The following is a 21493-nucleotide window of genomic DNA, read 5'->3' as shown; positions in this document are numbered from 1 at the left end:
TTTGTGTTAGTGTGAGTATGGTTGAGCCTTCATCTGTCTCAGGTGACTATATTTGCCTGTAGAATCCACTTGTGAATGAAGAGCTGATAAAGTGCTGCTTTTGCTTTATTTTAGAGCCATTAGACAAACCAGAAGTAATACATTGATACTGTCAGGAAATTACTTATTTCATCTTATATAGTACGATTTTCACTAGTTTCCAGCACAAGTCCTTCCAAGACTATGCAGAAAAAGACAAACCAAGTGTGTGTTTCTCCCAGTTTTTACAAACTACTAATCACTTTTGCTCTCCTTTTGTCTTTTCTAGCATGTAGCAGCAAGCTCAGGTAGTGGAAAAGCTGATTTGGACAAGTTGACAAGTATTCTAGAGGCCATTCCACTGATCAGATACATCTGCCTGGATGTGGCAAATGGCTATTCAGAGCACTTTGTGGAGTTTGTGAAGTCCGTCCGTGCCCTGTTCCCACATCACACCATTATGGTAAGTGTGTAGGGGGGGCAGAGGGGCTGTGTGGGAATTCTGTCCAGGAATGGGGCCCAGAGTTTGGTTGGTATGTGTCAGAAGCTCTGTGGTAGCTCCATCAGTCTCCGAGTCCTCATTTCACAGAAGGAAAGAAAGAAATCTGGCTCAAACCTCTTGTCTTCCAGACAAATACCTGTGGGCAGATACCCTTGTGAGGAAACAGAGGGCAGCTCTAGTCATCTGCCCTTTCAATTCAGCAAGATATTGACTCTGAGCCAAATGACTGCAGTTTAATAACACGTTGGCATTTTCAGTCTTCTATTGCTGATAATTTCTGTGGGAACGTTCACCTCTGATACAGCAGTTAGATGTTGGCATGGCAGGCTGGCTGGATCCAGTTTTTCTTCCTACCTGCCACCTCTTTCCCACACCAGATGTAACTTCTAATCATAAAGTGTGTGGGTTTATTTTGGTGATCCCAAGCTGAGGGTTTTTCTCCAGGAACGTGCCAGTGTTTATTCAGGCAGGTAGTTGTTTTCATCTGTTAGATCACTGTGTGATTCTCCAGACCTTTTGCACTAGGTGTGGGGTGTTTGCATTGACAGGGACTCCTTGCAGTACAGCCATACTGCTGCTGCCTGTTTCCCAAGGCCCTTGAAGAAATGGTTCTGAATTTGTTTCCATGAGAATAGCAGAATTTCCTCAAACAGCAGGTTCTTAATGATGCTATCAGCCTTTCTTCAAACCAGTGCAGCAAAAAATCCTGTCTTAGGATTTCTCACTTTTTCATGCCAGACACAAAGCTTCATACATGTGAAGTAAAAATGGTCATAGTTGCACACTCTGGCTTGGTTCAGCAGGGAACTGCATGCTCAAACCGTTCAGAGGAAACTGCATTCCCTCCTCTCATTTCAGAGGGCAGTGTTCTTGCCTCCGAATGATGGTGGCATTGGAAAATGGAAGTGAGATGGAATGCCTGTGAGGTTCTGTGTTAATGAATAGACATCCTTCAGCAGCTACCAGGAGGTGTGGGAAGCTTTTTGGTTTAGCCATATTTCCCATGGCTTTGGGGAGAGTTTTTGGAAGGATGAAATGGAAGATGTGGCCTTTTTGAGCTTCCTGCTCCGTGTCTGCTGCAATGAGGGATGGGCTGTTTCCTTGCTTTGGATCTGAAGTATTGTCCCTAGTGACATGACTAGTCCACTGTCTTAAAGTTGAGGAGTTGCGGGAAGGAGCTTGAATCACACAGTTTAAAAAAAACCCCACCATTATCTCCCCTATCAGGGGTGGAAAGGAAATAGTGTGTCATCCCCTCCTCCACCTCCCCACAGACTGCTGACTTTGCTGACTGAAGAGAGAACTCAACCAAGATGAATTGCCCAGAAGGGCAATGTCAAAGTGAGATATCGAGCCCAGATTTTAGTCCAGGCTCCTTAAGCCAGTCTCATCCATCTCTCATGTGTTAAGCTATCAGCTTAGCTTCTCTGCTTCTGTGACTAGGTCGTTGTTACTTTGAGTCTTGTTGTCCTGACAGCACGACCCGTTTGAGCACATGTACAGCCCTGACCTGTTCAGTTCCCTTCTCTGATTGTAGGTCCTTTCTCTGAACATGGTTCAGTATGGCTCATGCTTTTCATCTCCTGTACAGGGACAGTTTCTCTTCCTAAAATCATACTGACAAACTTGTGTTCGAAAGCCTTCAGTTGTCCAAAGTCTCTGTAGTCTGTGCATTCCCTGAAAGTCTCCGATTCAAATAGGGACACACCTCTATCCCACTTCCAAATGAGTTTACTTCACACTTTGTGCCAAAATGGCCTTTTGAAGTTATTCCTGGCTGAAACGTGGGAGTTGTCCAAGGCTCCTTTTCATGATACTCTGGAAGACATGCCCTGCTGCTACCTGTTCTCTCTTCTTTGAAGTCTCGGTGCCGTGCCTGCAGTGTGCTCTCTACTGTTGTGGCTTTCAAACAAAAAGGTTAGCAGTTAAATAGAAGATATGAAAATAAAGAAGCTTTCTCATAGCTGAAAATGATCTCGAAGACCTTGCAGGCTGTCTTGTTTGCCTTCCTCAGCATGACCATTCATTCCTCAGTCAGCTGCAGTGCAGGACGTAGCAGTAACTCAACCCCGGGGCTCAGGGAGTGTGTTCCCAGGGGCCATGTCATGGGTTCAGCTCAGAGGCTGAAAGGTGACGTGCAAAGCAACTGTGGTTAGTAGTACTCTCTGTGCAGATGGAGGATGTCTCTTGTGTAACAGCCCTTCAAATGCATGTGTTTGCCTTTTTAAACACTCACTTTTATAACCACATTGACTTATTGTCTTCCGCCTGGCTCTGCCACAAGCTCTTTTCACTCCTGCCTTTCATCGTAATTTACAAACAAGATCAACTTTTCATGGAACACAAAGTGTAGGGAAGAGAAAGGAGCACAAAGGGACAACATGGCTTGCCTTAAATCACTCACTAGATTGAGAATGGAGGAGAGAAGCAGTGTTGAAGTCTTCTGAGTGTTGCAAATGCAGCATTGCCCCCCAAAATCAAGGATCATAGTCCAGTGGGGTGTTTTGCTGTACAGCACAGCATCGTGTGCCTGAGTTGTTGCTACTCACTGAAGCCTAAAGCTGAACTTCATTTGACATTCATGATGGAGGCTAAGCATTAGTATGCATGTATGTATTAGTATAATCACAGACATCAGGGTTCTACCATTTCACTGGAAGTCTGTTTACCAAACTAAGATCTTTGCCAGCAAGTTTGCTTAGTTTTTATCCTTTTTCTTTTCATAGTGTTCCCTGTTTATTAAACAGAAGAAACTCCAGGGAGGGGAACAGAGAGAGTGTGACAGGAAGGAAAAACCTGGGGCAGGAGCACACTTGCAGATGCAGTAGCACCCACAAGGGATGGGCCAGAGAGGGAAGCAAAGAGAATAACAAAGCAGGAGCAGAGGGAAGCAGCACAGGACAGAAACTTGTTGCTCCCCTCAGAGTCAGTAGCAGAACTTCTTAGGGCTTTAGTAGGGGCAGAATGTGGTCAGAAAAAGCCAAGCAGACTGCTCACAGTTTATCTCTGACCAAGCAGCAGAGTCAGCCTGGTCATGGCGTGTCCACCAGGGCTTGGATCTCTGAGCAGGGGCCAGCTGGGATCCCAGGGTAGGAGACAGAGATGCTGCCAAGGCTGTCTGGAGTCAGTCACCATAGTGACTGCAAACAGCCCCCTGGGATGGCTCAGCCTTGCAAAGGGCACCATCTCTCCATCTTAAGGTAAAGAACCCCTTGCTTTGATGGGTGGGAAGTGTCCTTTGGCAGAGTTCCTGCTAGTGTGGAGGCACAGACTGTGCTTTCCTCTAGGATACAAGAAGAAAGTTTTGAGAACTGTTGTCACAGACACTTCTCCCCAGCTTGATCCATTGCCATTTGCCAGGAGCTTTCAATCAGTGCAGCAGTGTTCCTGCCTGAGTGTGAGTCGATATTTATAGCAGGCTTTTATGAGGCACAGGATCAAATGCCTGACAAATTCAGAGGCACTGCCCTGCTGCCTTCACTAATTTTGTATCTCTGTCAGAGAAGCTGTAGCCTTTATAATCCTGTTAGGTGAAATCTTGATCCCATTAAAGTCAGTAGTGAAACTCCCTTTGACTTTCCTGAGGCCAGGATTTCCCTCAAGACTGACCCACAGTTCAGTCATCCTGGGTGGTGCTGGAATGAGCCTGGTGACACCTGAAACCTGACACTGAGTGATGGTCCAGCTGAATGTCATCCCTAGTGTGAAAGGCCAGGCCCCACAGCCTTGAATAACTGACCACATTGAAAATGTGGCAGTTTACCTGACTTTCAGTTGTTACTGATGCTGGTTTTTTTACTGCCAGGGGTAGTAAAGCCAGATTAGCTGTAAGCCAGTTCTGCAGCAGGTCAGCGATGCGTTGGCACATGGCTCATTGTTAAGATGAGCACAGTTTGCACCAGCACATCACCAGTCACTATGTTCCTTGAATACTTGCCCCAAAACACTACAAAGTGTATTGTCTGTAGTAACTTCTTTATACAAGTTCCAATTTCTTTATACTCTTAGTTACTTTTAAGGGGGCTGCATCTCTGTAGTCTCAGTCTTTCTATATTCATATTTTCAAGCTTTTTTTAGTTGACATACTCTGGCTTTTCCTTACATGTGGGGCTTTCCAAAGCTCTTTTGCCTCTATTCAGCTGTCAAGTGTTGGTTTCAGTGGAGCTGGAGTTCATCTGGATGTGAGAAAACGGGTTTCCCTGCTCTTGAGCCGTGATACTAAAGTCTCTTCACACAGAGATAGCCGGGCCTCTCTCATAGTGGGGTTCTTTTGTGTGCTCTGAGGTCTGCAAAAGGTACCTAAAAGAAGCAGCCTTGTCATCAGCAGCTTGTGGAGCTCTACAGAGCTGACTTCATCTCCCATGAAAACTTAAGGATCTGCAGATTCAGAAAGACAGAAGCCACTGATATGTGTACATGCATTCCAGGAAAAAAATGTATGCTGGGGACATAAGTGCTTTTCCCTGCTAGGATGAGCATTTTGAATCAACATATGCAGCTCCAACCTTAGCAGTAACTTAGCATTAAACGTCTGGTTAGCATTTCTGAAGAGACAGTTTGACAAGCCTCTGTGCTCTGCTATTAAGACACTACTGTTTAATACACATTTGCTTCCAAATCTCATGAAGCTACTGACTTTAATATCACTTTGTTCCTGTTTATGAATGTGTTGCATGTACTCCAGTATTTCTATACTGCACTGGCAGATGTAACCTGCTTCCTTAAGGTTGTGAGCAGCGTGCTCTCTCCATCCTCCCACCTTGGAGGCTACAACACTTGGTGTAACAAATTACCAGTGAGCAGAAAGGAAGCAGCACTTAGCTGGAAACACTGCACCTATTGTGTAATCTTTCTTTCCCGACAGTTCTATTTTTTGTTTGGTTTTTAATCAATATCGAGCAGTTTTGAGCAAAGTTAAGTGGTCCTGTGGCATAGACCACAAATTGCTGCCTCTGTTTTGGTAAGTGCCTCAGGTGGTGGCTTGTCAGCTCTTTCAGGCTAATGAAAGGGGGAAGTAAAATTCATTAAAAATAAATACATGGTGAAATAGGAGGTAAAAATCAGTAAGTGGAGAACAGGCCCTGCCCAGCCTGCCCTGGTGGTTCCTGTTGACTTCAGCAGTTCTATTTCAATGTAAACTAAGAGAACACTAAGTAAGGATCTTGGAGCCTTGCTAGTGTCAGCAAGGGGTTTTGCCATCCTGTGGTAAACCCAGCCTAACTGGATTAATGTAGAAGACTTTCCAAACTCACACTCAACACATGCTTTTTGCACATTTGTTGTGATGGTCAAGTTATCTGGAGGCAATCCACAGCCCTCACCTCCATGATTTGGTACATGCCTCCTTCCCACAATGTGGGAAGTGCCACCTTTTCTCCAAGCTAGACAAAAACCCAGTGTGCCCAGCCACTCCTAGGGTACACCTTCCACCCCTTTCACCAGCTCTGTTACCACCCCCTCTGCTACATTGCACACCTTCACATCCTTTTTAAACTGTGGGGCACCATTTACAGCATTGCAGTCTCATCCTGTGTTCCCTCACTGTGTGGGAATGCAGTTAGTACAGGTAATCATTTCAGGATGCACCTTTTGCAGAGAGGAAAGCATGACCTTAAAATATAGTGGCCAACAGTTTGTTTTCAAGCATGATTCAAAGCATAGGTTTTAGCTTGTAAATCCCATGTCATTTGAAATCCTTCCTCCTTCATTTTTTTCCTAAAAGCTTTCTGGACAAGGAGCATCTTGGCAAGGGAATTCATCTCTAACCTCACCCTGTCTGCTCATCCATCAAGGGCCTGTCTCTTCCCACTGAGCTTGCATCAGAATGTTGAAGTTCTTTAACTGAATAGACAGAGTCTGGCAGCTTTCTGCTCTCCTTGCACTAGTTCTGCAAATTAATCACCGTGTGTGTGCTGGATTATTGTTTCTCATGGTGTCTTTTGTTAATGGAAAAGAAAGTTCCTTTGTATATGACCAACATCATCAGTAATTTGATCACACTGGCATTTTCAAGTGGCCATATAAAAAGGCAAATCTTCAGCCCTTCTTTGCAGGTCTCTTACAGTCACAATGGAAGACAAAGCAGATATCCTAATGGGGTCGTAAGGATGGGGGTTTACTGGGCCCATCATGAAATTTGTTTGACTTGAGAATGTACCCTCGTGATTTAATTTCTATGGCATACACAGTGAACAATATAGTGAACTATATTCTTCCTGACTCTGTATAGTTCAGCTCATAAAAGCTCTGCATAAAACTCTACATTATCATTATTAGTCTTTAAGGCAGTAGTCTGTAAATCTCCCACATACGTGGTGTTGTTCCTTCCGTCTAGGCAGGCAATGTGGTCACAGGAGAGATGGTAGAAGAACTTATTCTTTCTGGAGCAGATATTATTAAAGTGGGTATTGGACCAGGTAAGTCACAGTGTTTTTCCTACTTTCCCTTCCCTAAGATTGTGTCTGGCACATACTGCCACACTGTCTTCCCTTTTTTTCCTTCCCTTCCTTGTGCTTTTCTTCATGTGCTCCTTCCTTTTGCATTTTTCTTCATAGTCTGCAGCTGGGCTCACTATAAGTGGGCCACATTTTAAACTGGCTAACACAAGGGCCACTGAGAATGCAGCACAGTGCAGGCAGATTATTTACACTGCGTTGCTAAATAGTTCTGGTCCATGAATGGATAATTTGAGGAGAGCAAATGATGTAATAAAGGTTGCAGTTGTGCCCAGGAAGACATAAAACAACAGTAAATACTGCAAAATACACAAACAGCAACATGTCCTGGTGCAATTGACACAGGCAAGTTCAGATATAAAAGAAGAATTCTTATGGTTTGCAGCCTCAAAGTGGAAATGTTTAGGAGTTCATGCTGTGTAGCCCTCCCTGGAGATCTTCCTGAACAAATCTACACAAGTTAACCACCCAAAACCACAAGTAACAAACGGTCCTCAAAGAAGATCAGATCTTGAGGCTCTTTTCCAGATAGTGGTCCATCCTGGCAGTGATTTCTTGCAAAGCATTACACAGATCTCCCTGTGGAGCTTATTTTAAAACTTATTTTCCTCCTGCTTTGCAGAAATACTTGTCACTACCTTGACCTTGTCAGTTCTTTGGAAGCTTTTACTTTACTGGTAGCTTGAGTATAACCTGGGTATCCAGCTGGGTGAAAGGATCCAGATGTCACTGCATCTGGTTTAGAATCTGTTTTGAAGTTCTTGTTCTCATGCAGAGGTCTGTATCCTAAATTAGAAGATCTGGGCTAGTAAAAAGCAGTCTTGCTTTTGACTGTTAATTTGAGGAGAAAAAGAGAAGGATCCAAAGAATTCTGTAGCCGTGTCACCACGTTGAACTATAACTGAAGTGGGTGTTTTAAATATTTATTGTTATATATAGGTGCAGCTATGTGTGTAAATAATCGAGGTTGACAATCAGATATAAAGAATGTATTTCCTGTAATACTGCAGCTTTCTGGTGATTATTTATCTCACTTTTTAAAAGCTGTGTGCTGGTTGTCTTACATTGGTTGATGGCAGTAGTTGGCAAACGTTTGTGCTTTAAGTATTAGGCAAAAGATGGGGTTCTCTCCCTCATGGAAAATCACCTTAAAAGAAAAGTAAAGCACAGATTTCCCCTGAGAATTATTTAAAAAAAGTAGAAAATACATAGAAATGTTTATTGGAAGTCATATCCAGGCACTAAATGCTGCTGCTGAGTCTCACGGGTTGTGACTCTGGTCCTTTCGTCCCCCTCCTCTTCAGGCACCTCAGTCAGATTTGCTTACTTGTGATGTAGTAATTCCACGCTGGGAAGCATTACCAATGAGACCTAAAGTGAGAACTGGAGACAAAAAGAGGAGCTATTAGTCACCTCAGTTACAGTTCCCATGAAGTGGTGTGTTAGCGTTTCAAAACTCAAGTTCCCCTGTGCTGCTCTTAGCCACCCTTTGCAACAGACACTTCTTGAGGGGGAGGGAAAAAGAATACAGATAGAAACATTTTTTTCCACAAGAAAAAACCCCACCCACCCCAAGCTGTGTCTTTTCTGTCAGTGTAATGGGCTGTGTTTTTTCCCCTCTCATTCTCCTATCCAGGTTCTGTGTGTACCACTCGGATTAAGACGGGAGTGGGTTATCCACAGCTAAGTGCTGTCATTGAGTGTGCAGACTCAGCACATGGCTTGAAAGGACATATCATCTCTGTAAGTAAATATCATCTGCTCTGATTCCCACTGTGCAAATCGTTGTGGAATAGGAGAATCAACCAGCCCAGTACGCTGTGTGTTAAAGGCTATCCTGTCCTCTCCACTTGACCCCTATACTGGCTCCTGGGGTTGTCAGTGGAGATTCAAATGTAAAGAAACCAACTGCCTCTAATGTTTAAATAGTTTGGGCACCCCACTCCTGTTTGTGCCTCTGGAAGGCTGCTTCTGGCTCCCTGAATGGAGTAAGTTGTTACGTGAGTAGAACTGGAAGCTTGACAGTGTTTCCACATTGAAGCAAACAGTAAAACGAGGGAAGTCAGAAACGTGGCTTTCCCCAGAGAGTGGGACTGAGGGACAGGCAGGCAGTAGCATTAGTAGGCAGTAGCAGGCATTAGCATTGCCTGTTAATGTCAGTTTCCACTGTAACAGCAAGAGCAGAGTCACCTCATGCAGGGAAAGTTAAACATGGCCTCAGACTGAGCTGGACTGCAGCCTAGAGCACCCAAAGCTCCCGTGGTCTTGAGCACAGCCTGCCAGTCAGCGTGGCCCTGGCTGTGAGGGGCTTGCCCAGTCTGTGCAGGCTGGCTCTGAGGCAGCTGGTAGCCATGAAGGCATAAGCTGTGCTCACAGGTACCCTGATGGCCAACACTCTCCCTCTGTGGCCCTAGAGGAGACCACACACTGAATTGTAGATATACTGCCAAGTGAAATGGCTGCAAGGCCCTGATTTGTTTGATCCAGTTGTGACTAGCATCCATGTGAGGAAGGGGGTGTGTTGTGTTGTTGAGGAAAGAAGGGAGAAAGGAACAAAAGGTTTGTAGATGGGCAAAGGGCTCAACTGTATTTCCTGGAGCTTTGGGTAGAATGCAGCAGGAAAACAAGTTGAATGTTTCTTGCTCTTTATTGCTAATGCATATGCATATTCCCTTCTCTCCATGGCTCCCTTATATGAATTTTGCAGGCAAAAAAAAAAGCAAAGCAGTCTGTGATTTTATGACTTGGGCAGTATTACAAATGTTTGTGTCTCTAGCAGACAGCAGAACATGTGTGCAATAGAGCATGAAAGACTGACTCATTACTATGAAGGCTGGATGAGTATAGGTGTCATCCTAGCAGTGCTGCTCAGAGACTTATCCTAGTTTTGCAATAATCATTTACTGCTAGCAGCTCTCAGAAGGATGTTGCTACTCTGTTCTTACATGAAAACAGGGAGTGTGTATTTCAACTGTTGAAAAAATGAGAAGGTTCTGTACTATTCCTCCTTTCCTGCTTTGAGGATGGATCAGTTCCTGACCTGCTTAGGTCACGTTGGCTTCAGTGAGCCCACCTATCAGCCCCCTAGCCATACCAGGGGCTGTACAGGAGGGCAGTTTAATACCTGTCTGCTACAGCATCTGGGTCTAGAGCGCAGTAAGTAGGGTCTCTTAACATCACTGCACCTCAACTCTGTCACCCAAGCTAAAGAGATTAAAGCAAGGGTGAGGCTACTATACCTGCATCCTGTGGCACTTGGATAGGTATTGATGTGTTTACTGGGAAAAGGCTGGACTGCAGGGTCATTGCCAGAGCTCTGGTCAGGGTGTCACAGAAGAGGGGTATCCTCCTGAGGGAAAACCACCCTATGGGAGTAAGCAGCAAGTATACATGGCATCCCTCAAAATGTCTCACTACTGGACACACAAAGTTCCATTTAAACACAAGGAAAAACTATTTTACTGTTGAGGTGAGGGAGCCCTGGCACAGGCTGCCCAGGGAGGGTGTGGAGGCTCCTTCTTGGGAGGTTTCCAATCCCACCTGGACACATTCCTGTGTGACCTGATGTACATGGACTTGCTTTAGGAGCAGGGGGCGTTGGACTGGATGATCTCTATAAATGTCTCTTCCAACCCCCACCATTCTGTGATTCTATTATGTAGATCCAGGAAGGGGCAGGCCCTACCTGAGCCAAAGGAGACCTCTACAGTCAGAGAAAATATGTCCAGCAGTTGTTTTGTTACAGTGATATGGAAGTAGTGGGAAGGATCTGTCTTTGTGTAAATTATGACTGATGGTGAGCTATGGGTTACTCCCTTGGGGAGCTTCCTTGGGTCCACTTCTGTCCTGTCCAGTACTTTCCATTGAATTGCTCTCTTCCTTCTTTAACATATGAAGGGATAAAGTCCCACTGATGGAATGAGAAAGGGATGGTGCTGAGCACAGTACAGGCACTGCAAGGAACACAGCAGTGCCCATTCTGCAGGAGCTCTGCTAGGCTGGCAGCACAGCTTGGGATTTTAACTGTTTGTATTACTGAAGTGACTGTGTGTGATTTTTCTGGAGCTGACATGTTTGACAAAGGAGGTGACAGCTTTTAGGCCAACCTAAAACCTGATAGTCCAAATGAAGGCCTGCACTACACAGAGGAGGGGGTGGGGAAATTGCACCAGTGACTTTCCTCATGCTAAATTATCTTTAAGAAATGAATCTTTCATGACTCACTGAAAGAAGAGAGGAAACCCTGTCTCAGATACAGGCACTGATTCTGTCCTGTGCTGTTTGTCTAGGAGCCAGTAGTCTCAGTTTTCATCTCTCTAATCCTTTGGCCTTGAGAAAGTGCAGCAGGGAGTTACAGTGGAGGGGCCATTTAGCAGGAGAGCTGCTTCAGAAACGTCCTACTTGAGATAAAGTTTCTGCTTCTTGTAGGTCAGAGAACCACTCTGCTGGATAGAGAGGCAGTCACGTATTCTAGTAAGCCAGCAATGCAGGGAATGGGAGGCAGCCTTGCATGTGCCCTCTCTCATTTGGCTACCATTTCATACAGATCTCTCTTTCCCCTTCACCCTGCCTGAGTGATGGGCCACCAGTGTTCAGTGGGAAGGATGACTAAGGGGTTCTTCACCCAGCTACTGCCATACTGCCTCTTCCTCCACACAGAACACTTTCTACACAGAAATATGCCCAGCATATGCAGTTCAGAATAAAGCACCATATGTATCCTTTCTACTGCTGTATATGCCACATACTGTACAGATCTCCTGCATAATAAATAGCTTTCTGTTTGCTGATACCGTAGGAAGGGCTGGTTGTGTGATCTGTTACAAAGGTTGCTTGAAACAGAAGCCATAGTTACAAGAGTTGTGGATAATAGTAAATACTCAACCAGTTCATACTGCTTTTTGATGCTGTATTTCTTTTCCTCAGGCTAAGTGTTGTTACTGTAAAATGGTTTTATCTCTTCAGAGACCAAGACTAAATAGGGAAAACACTGTTAAACAATCTTGTTGACTGGAAAGCTGCTTTCCCCTCTGCCTCAGCTTAGCACCCAGTTGTCTCAGGATCATGGCCCTGTGGCCACCCTTCACAACAGGCTTACTTCACACTAATGCCAGTTCTCCTGAATTCACAGGGAGGTTTGTACAGATCTATTTCCCCAGGGCTCTGAGGCAGAGCCTGCACCGAGCTCCGTGACTGAATCCCAGCAGCTCTGCAAGCCCTTTTGAATCCAGAGCCAGGCCCCTGTTGGGATGAGCTGAACTGTAAGGGGAAGCTTTCCAGTCACTGCAGCAGAAGCACAGCCTCATTTTCTAAACAGTTTGATTTTTCACATGGAATGAAGAGATTTAGTGCATATGGCTTTATTATGTAGCATCTCACATAAGTGCTTAGTGTATTTCCTTTTTGTTGCCCTTTCTGTGACTCATTGAATTTACCTGCTTGTGTGGAGACATGTAAAGATGAAGAAGTGCTGTGAATCATCCTCATCATTGGTTCCTTTTTCTCTTAAATGGTTTTGGGAAGGTCTCTTACTCTGCTCAGCATTTTGGTATTTGGTGACACTCAAAGGGATATTTTTTGAAGCTGATGATTAATGATTGCACACTAAAGCCCCCATCCCCATGGTACTTTTGAGAGCATCAGACCTCCATCACTGCCACTACTGGGTTAATCATAAAAGTCAGACACTGAGCCATCCAACAGAACACATTGAAACCCATCTACCAGAGAGCATTCAGAGCCAGCCTGTCTGGCAGACAGCAAGAGTCAGGCAAATTCCTGACACTGCTCTTTGAAGATTATTAGACCTTGCTTTCTACCTTGGCTCTTCCTCCCCTGACACATGCACACACACTCACACCTTCCTCCAGGCTCTGACAGACTTGTCAGAGAGAAAGAGTTGCACAAGCAGAGCCCTTAACAGGAGAGAGAGAGATATTCAGCTGTCAGCCCAGCACTCCTTTCTGGAGCTGACAGCAAGAGTGCCTAGCTCAACAAAAGGCATAATGTGCATGAGGTTATCAGCAAGTGGAACAAAAGCTTTTAAAGTTCTCCCAGGCACTGTTTTGCAGCAGGATGCCCTTTGAAAAACCACTCACTTTTCAGATCCACCGGCTCAGTTTGTGTCTGAATCCTTTTCTGCATGTAGAGGGGCTCTCCCACTCAGCCCCAGCAGCAGCCACCCACCAAAACCAGCTCTGAAATGGCTGCTGGTGCTGGCTCTGGCCATACACAGGGAGTGGTAACCAAGTGCAGTAACCACACAGTCTGGGGGGTAGCTTCAGAAGCAGGAAAGCTGTCAGCAGGCTGCAACAGATTGTTTATCAAAGAAAGGGGAAGCCCTTTTGGTACAGTGGCTGTGTGGAGTAGAAAGATGTTTCATCTCATGCTCAGACCTTTACCAAACCCAAAGAGCCTGAGCAGATGATGAGCACTGCTATGTGTCATTCCTGTCTCACAGCCCTGTCACACATCCATAACTCCCCTCCACCAAAACCCCCTGATCAACCACTGCTTTGCACCAAAACTGAAACACACAGGTCTCAAATGCCAAGGACCTCAAAAGTGCTGTTCTCTACCAAACAGTGAGGAGAGATTCATAGTCACTCAACAAAGATAAGATTACCTGAGCTGCTTAAGAGGTTATCAGATCAAAATCCAACCTAGCTGATGGTGTATTTCCTCACCCCTCCCCCTGTGACCTTTTAATGTGTTGTGAACTGCTGAGACAGTGATTTTAAATGTCTTTGGTGGTTGAAGGTAGGGGTTTGTGGTACCTCTGCCTCACACAGCCTTTTGTCAAAATGGCAGGGGATGATTCAGAACAGGAGAGGAGGTTTTGTTTTCCAGTTTCTGGGATTTAGGAAGTTGCAGTCAGGAATTTGTGTTGCTGCTGTTACCAGTGGTGTTATTACCACTGGGAGAACTGGGGCTGTTTGGTCTAGAGAAGAGAAGACTGAGGGGGTCCTCATTAATAAGCAGATAAATGGTGGATGTCAGGAGGTTGGGGCATCTCTTTCGTCTGTGGTATCTAGTAACAGGACAAGAGGTAATGGGATGAAGCTGGAACACCCAAAGTTCCATTTAAACATAAAGAAAAGCTATTTCAGTGTTTCAGTGAGGGAGCCCTGGCACAGGCTGCCCAGGGAGGGTGTGGAGGCTCCTTCCTTGGAGGGCTTCAAGACTCACCTGGGCATGTTCCTGTGTGACCTGATCTAGCTGAACCTGCTTCTGCAGGGGGGCTGGACTAGATTGTCTCTAAAGGTCCCTTCCAACCCCTACCATTCTGTGATTCTACAATTATTAATAGATTAGATAGTAGTGTAAATGAAGGAAGGCAATAGAAGGATAATGTGGAATAAGTCTAGAAGGGGCCATGGAAATGATGAGAGGGCTGGAGGACAGGCTGGGAGAGATGGAGCTGTTCAGCCTGGACAAGAGAAGGCTCTGAGGAGACCCTGTATCAGCCTTCTAGTCCCTAAAGGGTCTGACAACAAAAAGCTGGAGAGGGACTTTTTATAGGGCCTGGAATGATAGGACAAGAGGTAGTGACTCCATACTGAAAGAGAGGAGGTTGCGATTGCGTGTGAGGAAGAAGTTCTTCCCTGTGAAGGTGATGAAGCCCTGGCACAGGTTGCCCAGAGAGGCTGTGGCTGCCCCACTGGCAGTGTCCAAGGGAAGGTTGGATGGGGCTTGGAGCAACCTGGTCTGGTGGAAAGTGTCGCTGCCCATGGCAGGGGAGTGGACAAGGTGATCTTTAAGGTCCCTTCCAACCCACACCATTGTGTGATTCCCTACAAGCTCAGCCAAGATGCTGTGTACTGGGGTGGGCCATCAGCTCTGCAGAGACCCTCCCTGAGCAGGGCTGTGCTGTGGGGAGGTTTCAGGTCCCCATGAGCTCGCTGCCACTCACCGTCCTCTTCTCTCTCTGCAGGACGGAGGCTGCAGCTGCCCCGGGGACGTCGCCAAAGCCTTCGGTAAGGACAGCCCGTGGTGCCACCCCCCTGCCCACCCCAAGGCAGAGTCACACCCCAAGTGTGTAACCAGCAGCAGGTTACATTCATCCCTGTAGGTGACTCCAGTGAAATTCATACAGCAGACATGAATTTTGCTCTTTGGACCAGCCAGTCCATATTCTGCGGTGCAAAACGTGCACTGGTCAAAGTCCAGTTTGGAAACTCTGTTCCAGGTGTGCCTAGGATACAGCCACTGGGACAGTAACACAAAGAAAACTGATAAAGGTTTCTTCCAAGTAGGGCTCCAGGATGCCTGTAATATTGCCAGATCTAGCTGCCCTAGGCCTTGAATGAAGAGATGGTGGAATGTGTGTTGGACAGAAGAACAAAACAAAAAGCCAGGCCAGATCCCTAGAGTTGTTCCTTGGGATCAGCTGTCCACTTGGAGAGATGAGATGTTGTTTATACTGTATCCCCTAGAGCCCAGCTGATACCTAAAACATGGAAGTTAATAATTAACAGATTTTGCTCTCATGACAGTAGCTTCAGTGAACTACACCAGCTCTTCCTGATAGCATAGAGAATTTAACGTGAACTCTCTGGGCTGGCAGGTCATTTACTGCCCCACTCCTCAAAATGCCAAACCCTTTGGATATGCACAGTGGGGTAATACTTGGAATACAGTGGGCCAGCACAGTCTCTCACTGGGATGTCAGAGTGGTGTGATACAAGAGAGAGAGCACGTTATGATACAGCACGTCTGCTTGGCAGGAAGCTCTGCAAGTATGGAAAGCAGGGGCAGGCCTAAACTCAGATTACAGACCTGCCAAGAAAAACTCCAGGCCTCCTGGAAAGGTTGAAACCAAAATCTGTCTTCTAAGTTTGCAGACAACTCCTGTTTTTAGACAGGTCAGATGACAAGGAAGATTTAATTAGAGATTTGAAGCACAGCGTGGAACGAGTGCTACCAGCGAGGAATCTGCTCAGTCACAGGGTTTCACGTCACCCAGTGGGTGATGTGACATGGGGAACAGATCCTGCCAGTCGGGTGAGTCTGACACAGCTGAACAGATTAAAAACCCACCCAGTCAGCTCAGCTCACTGACCCCGTGCCCCCTGAGGCCTTTGTTCTGCCTGGCTTGCCCTGGTGTAGTTGTCATGGGGAGCTTGTGAGCTGAGATTGAACCTCCCTGCATCCCCAGCTGCCTGCACAGGAACCTGGCCCCTGGAAAGGGTCTTTCTTCAACAGGAGCAGCTCCAGAAGTTAAAACAACAGGAAGCAACTTCAAAGTGTTTATTAATGTTTTCCTCTGTGATGTTTATAGCGAGTCTGCAGGGTCTCTGTGGTCTCTTTGGGCCAACTGAGCAGAAACTTGCTTAAAATCTGTGAAAGGGCAGATGCTGGACTTGCTGATTGTCAGGAGGTGCTGGCATTCACAGCAGTGTGTGTCTGAAGGCCACCACAGGTTGTCCCTGGGACAGAGGAGCATCAGAAAGCTGCAGTTGCACCCTGATGGCAGGCCAGACAGATTGGTCTGACCTGTGTGTCCCAGGTACAGGGCTGGAGCTGATAAACTTCCCATGTCTGGTTGTGTATGATTGAGGTAGGCACACTGTGGACACCTGACTAGCTGGAGCCAGGTGTGTATTTGTCCAAAGGTGAGTTTCAAAATAAGCTTCTAGATAATGTTGTTACTATCAGTTTTCATTGAATGCCACTGAGGTGATTTGCCATGTGTGCCTTGTAAAAGATGGCCTCTGTGCCCAGCTTTTACAAGCCAAAGCCTCAGTACTGGTACTGAATAGTCCAGCCCAGACTTACCTCTGCACTTGCTGAAAGCCTCTTGCATCAGAGGAGTTAGACACATCTGTTGGATAGCAGAGACTGGGTGATAAAACAGAGAGATGTATGATTTCACCTGAGGATGGATGCCTGGAAAAGGATGGATAAGAAACCCAAAGAGGACTTCAGGTTAAAGTGATGATACTATCTCTTCTTGGTGAGTCATTGTAAAGTGTTCATGAAAGGTGTTCATTATAGAGCTGTGAGTGATAAAGCAGCCAGACTGGCATTGACAGATGGCTAAAGATGTGGCTGAAAGAAGCAAATTTATGGGAACAGGTGATTGAGTGGATTGAGTGCAAGTAAAGAGTTGTGAAGAACCATGAGCAAGACGCTGAGAAGCTTTACAAGTGGAAGGTGACACCATTGACTAGTGTCAAGAGTCAGAGGCAGATTGAGCATTTTGACAGAAGGGAAACAAGGTAGAAGCCTGTCTAAAAAGGCAAGGAACAGAGAAGCATTGCAGGTGGGAGGCAAAACTGCTGGGAGTGACAGATCCTTTGGGATTCTGGAGCTTCTGGGTGGGAACCTGGTGTGGGTTTGGTAAACTGAAGATGTCACTGCCATCTGGGTGTTGGAGATGGTAATGGGATCAGGAAGAAAAGAGATACTTTGATGCAGGAAAGAGGATGAAAGAACCTTACATTGGGCTCTCAGATGGTTCGTATAACTGCAGTCTTGGAAAGGCTGATAACATGAACATACTCCTCAGAGTGCCCCAGGGAGGCACTACTCTCTCCTCGTTTAAAAGATGAGAAGTCAAAGCACAGAAATGCTAAGTTCAGTTGCCTGAGGTCACATATATTTTTGTGACAGAGCCAGGAACAGAATGTGCCTTTTGAATCCTCTGCCAGCATCTTTAACACAATACTGCTGTTCCTTACAGCAGTGGTGAGAAGAGATACAGGAGCAGGGAAGGAAAAGTCAAGTGGGGACATAAACTGGTTGTAAAATCTACCTGACAGATCATACTGGCTTTTTTTGGGTCCTGTTTTCGATAGCTCTGTGTGTGTACCTACTGTTGCAAGGGCTCTCTGGCTCAGCTGGAGCACAGGTCAATGTTCATTCTGGGGCCAGCTGTGGTCCCACATGACTTGGGCTGTATCTGCCTGGAGGGCTGCCTAGGCTTCAAATGCAGGCTGACTCCAGTTGGGTTTGTACAGAGCCAGTCTGGTTATCAGTAACATGGATTATGGAGCATACAAAAGACATCTGAGGGACTCCATCCAGAAACCGAGTGCTGCTGCAAAGCTGGGCTGGCGTCAGCAGAGGCGTTCTGTAAGGGCTTGAAAGAGAAGGCACTGGGAAACCTGAGTGAGCAAAATGAGCTCAGATACGATGTAGGCTTTGGGAAGGGGAAGCCAGTGCATTGGAAGTGGGATTGTGTAGCAGCAGGATTAATCTAGAGAGAGTTGTTGCCAGGTGTTCTCAGTCCCCCACAACCCAAAGTAAGGTCTCTCTGTAGTTGGAGACAAAAGGCTGCAGGGTGTTGCAAGCCCCGCTGCTGCTTGTGGTCATACAAAAGACCGTGCTAAAAACCCCCAGCTGCTAGAAAAGTGGTGGAGCAGACTTGAAACTTTGAGACCTCTTTGAAGCAGGGTGGAAAGTTCTGGAGAGGACTGGAAAAGTGTGTTTAATATGGGTTTGTCGTCCCTGGAGCTGCATGGCACTAAGCACGTGTCATTCCGGTGTTCAGACGTGCTGTGTCTGCTGTAACATAGCTCCTCTCTTCTGGAAGAGCTTGGTGAATTATGGTGCAGTTTGCAAAAGTTAGTCAAGTTGGATGAGTTTCAATCCTGCAATTCCAACATGTTTTGCTTTCCTCCCAAAATATACAAGTCAGAAGAAAAATAGTAAGTAGATACTTAAGTGCACAGGAACTGAAATGGTGTGATTCTGAAGTGGGGGTTTCCTGTGGCTGTTTTGCATCAATAACTTGGTGGCTGTGAGACCCTCAACCACACACAGGACAGGAATTGAGGATCAAGGCACAGTACTGACAAGGCAGAATCAAGAGTGTCCTTTGGCAGGCCTTTGTCTTGTTTAAACAGCCTCTTTGAAACCTTGACTTCAGATCTGTCCATCCTTCCTCACGTTGTTTTCTTCCACTCATGGAGAAGACATCAACTAGATTTCCCAGGGTAGTTTGGTTTGGGTTGTTTTGCAAAGGTGGAGTAAGATTGTGCCAAGTAACAAGAGGAGGTCCCCACCAGTAACTGAGAATGTCTTAAATGATGAGCTTTCCCTTCATTTTTGGCAGGTTAATAGTGATGTCAGATGTGAGTCAAACTGAGGCTTTAAAACTCGGCCATCTGAAACAAGAGAGCTCAGGAAAAACCTGCCAGGGAGCTGGCATGATAGGACACCTGAATGGGTGCTTGGCTATACACATAGCTTGGGATGTGCTCAGCTTTTTTTTTTGCACAAACCTCATTCTTACTGTCCCTTTCCAATATTGTTCTTTCCAAACAACAGCCAGGCCCAGGGAGGCAAGGGCGTTCTGCTCCCAGGCAGAGGCTGCTGCTTGGTCTGCTCTTCAGCAAAGGGCTAGAGGGAGGGAACTGGCTTTTATAAATCAGTGCACCCACCACAGTTGTCAGAATAAGATCAGAAGATTCCCAAATTCGAGGTTGTCTACAGAGTGTTTGAGCAGATGGCAGAAGCTGAGCAGATTGGATAATGATTTCACTTCCTCTTCAGATTTCAAGGCCCAGTGCTATTGTTTGGATAGTGCCAGAGATCAGGGCAAGTCCTCAGGCCAGGATCACCTAGTCTGGGATCTCCCCAGAGTTCAGACGTGTTTGTAGCAGGGTGGAGCTGGAAAGCTCCTCTGCCTTGTATGAAGTGAGGTTTGTAGCACTGTTCTTTGGCCAGTTCTGGGAAGATGGGCAGAGGGGAGGCACATAGAAGAAGCCAGAGAACCTGAACAGGAAAATGCTTTGTTTCAGGGATGGGTTACCACAGGGTCATAAAAGAATAAAAGCCAAACTTTTCCAGGCAAGACTAGAGATGACAAAATATCACAGCAGGAGCTGCTGGTGGAATAGTTCCAGCCCAGCTGGAAATGTTGGAAGTCACAGTAGAAAATCAAGAGTGATTCCAAAAAGCCTTCTTCCTGATCTCCCTCCCAGTGGAACTGATTTCATGATTTGTTAAATCATGGGAGATGGACAGAGTGAGTGGGCACAGTGGAATATTCAGTGTTGTTAGCCAGTATCTGGAACACAGTGAGGAGTTGTAGCTACGGCTCAGACCTCTGTGGTGCATGCTGAGATTTTAAACAACAACCACATGCAGACCCATCCATCCAGATCTCTCTTGACAAGGGATCACCCAGACCTGCACTGAATATGTTTGGCTGATGGACTTGAAAAATTCATCCTTTCATTACAAAATCTGCTTGTTTTCTGCCAGTGTTGGCAGGAATACATTATGTTAATGAGTATGCCCTCCCATTCAGAGCTCTGAGCCTAGAGAGGGCTTGAAGTAGGAGCTGTCCTCCCTGCAGCACTGAGCTCCACAGATCCCAGCCCTGTGATTAGGGCTTCCCAGTACTGCCATCACAATGGGAGGTAGGAAGGTGCTCACACACTGTGATGAAGGGTGAAAACTGCATTTGAAAATAGTGTGAGATCATAGAATCACAGAATGGTGGGGGTTGGAAGGGACCTTTAGAGATCATTCAGTCCAACCCTCCTGCAGAAGCAGCGTCACCTAGATCAGGTCACACAGGAACATGGCCAGGCAGGTCTTGAAGCCCTCCAAGGAAGGAGCCTCCACAAGATGGAGCAGAATAATCTATAGCTTTGAAAAAGGACTTTTTTTTCCCCCTTTAAAATACCAGAGAGCTACAACTGAGCATGTGTCAGTTCTTCAGTGAAGTATTTCTTCCAAGTTTGCTGTGTCCAGTACAAGAGGGGAATCTCTGTACCAAGCTGTTTAGGACTGGCTGTTGTTTTTTGGAGGCTACTGTGTTTTCTTTCACCCTCTTCTCCCTTCCCTGCTTTCTTAACGTGTCACTTTGCTGATCACAGGGGCCGGTGCCGACTTTGTCATGCTTGGAGGAATGTTTGCAGGCCATGACCAGTGTGCTGGAGAGATTATGGAAAAGAATGGCAAGAAGGTGAAACTCTTCTATGGAATGAGCTCTGATACAGCCATGAAGAAGCATGCAGGAGGGGTTGCTGAATACAGGTATGAATCCCACACAGCTGAGCAGTTGCAGGGAGCCAGACACCCAGGAACTTCTGGAGCAGGATCTGTTGGAAGCGAGCCTATGCCTCTGTTCCTGTTTAGGAGGCTGTTACCAACAGCAGATCTGAGGGAGGGATGATATCAAGGAGGAGACAGGTAAGTGTGCTGCAACAAAGTCATTTTAGGGCCTGGCCACCACAGACCTGGTGGGAGTTGCAGAAGTGTGTGAAAACCTGCTGTAGCAGTGGGGCAAAGGACTGGGGCAGCTGTTAAATTCTGCCTCACCTACTTCGGGGTTCCTGTGCTTTGGCAACACAGTCTTTTGCCAGCAGGAGAATTAGTAGGAGAATTGATACTGCTCTGCCTTAAAAATGTGATAACCTGCAAGTATCATGTCTTGTGGGACTACAGGTTGCACAGAAAGGCACTATTTGACACTTTCTATATACACTGCTTCTTCTTTGTGCCACTAATAAGTAACACGGGAAGTGTTCCCCAGTCTACTGCTAGCTACAACTGCTCCATA

General features: G+C 46.1%; 1 protein-coding gene across 3 annotated transcripts in view; it reads left to right on the top strand.

Moving 5' to 3' along the window:
- The window catches only part of GMPR (guanosine monophosphate reductase), a 47754-nt gene that overhangs the window by 17752 nt on the left and 8509 nt on the right, over nt 1-21493 (top strand). For all 3 annotated transcript variants that reach the window (XR_009818586.1, XM_061994574.1, XM_061994573.1), the window contains exons 4-8: nt 308-481; nt 6855-6936; nt 8612-8718; nt 14909-14951; nt 20808-20967. Coding sequence is in view for 2 of the 3 variants with exons in the window: in XM_061994574.1 (XP_061850558.1) it covers nt 308-481; nt 6855-6936; nt 8612-8718; nt 14909-14951; nt 20808-20967 (566 nt within the window). In the remaining variant the exon portion in view is untranslated. The remainder of the gene's footprint in view (nt 1-307; nt 482-6854; nt 6937-8611; nt 8719-14908; nt 14952-20807; nt 20968-21493) is intronic.

The sequence above is a fragment of the Colius striatus genome, chromosome 4, assembly GCF_028858725.1.
Source record: "Colius striatus isolate bColStr4 chromosome 4, bColStr4.1.hap1, whole genome shotgun sequence".
Classification (NCBI taxonomy): domain Eukaryota; kingdom Metazoa; phylum Chordata; class Aves; order Coliiformes; family Coliidae; genus Colius; species Colius striatus.
Note: the sequence above shows the minus strand (reverse complement) of the source record. Positions and strands in the feature narration are given on the sequence as shown.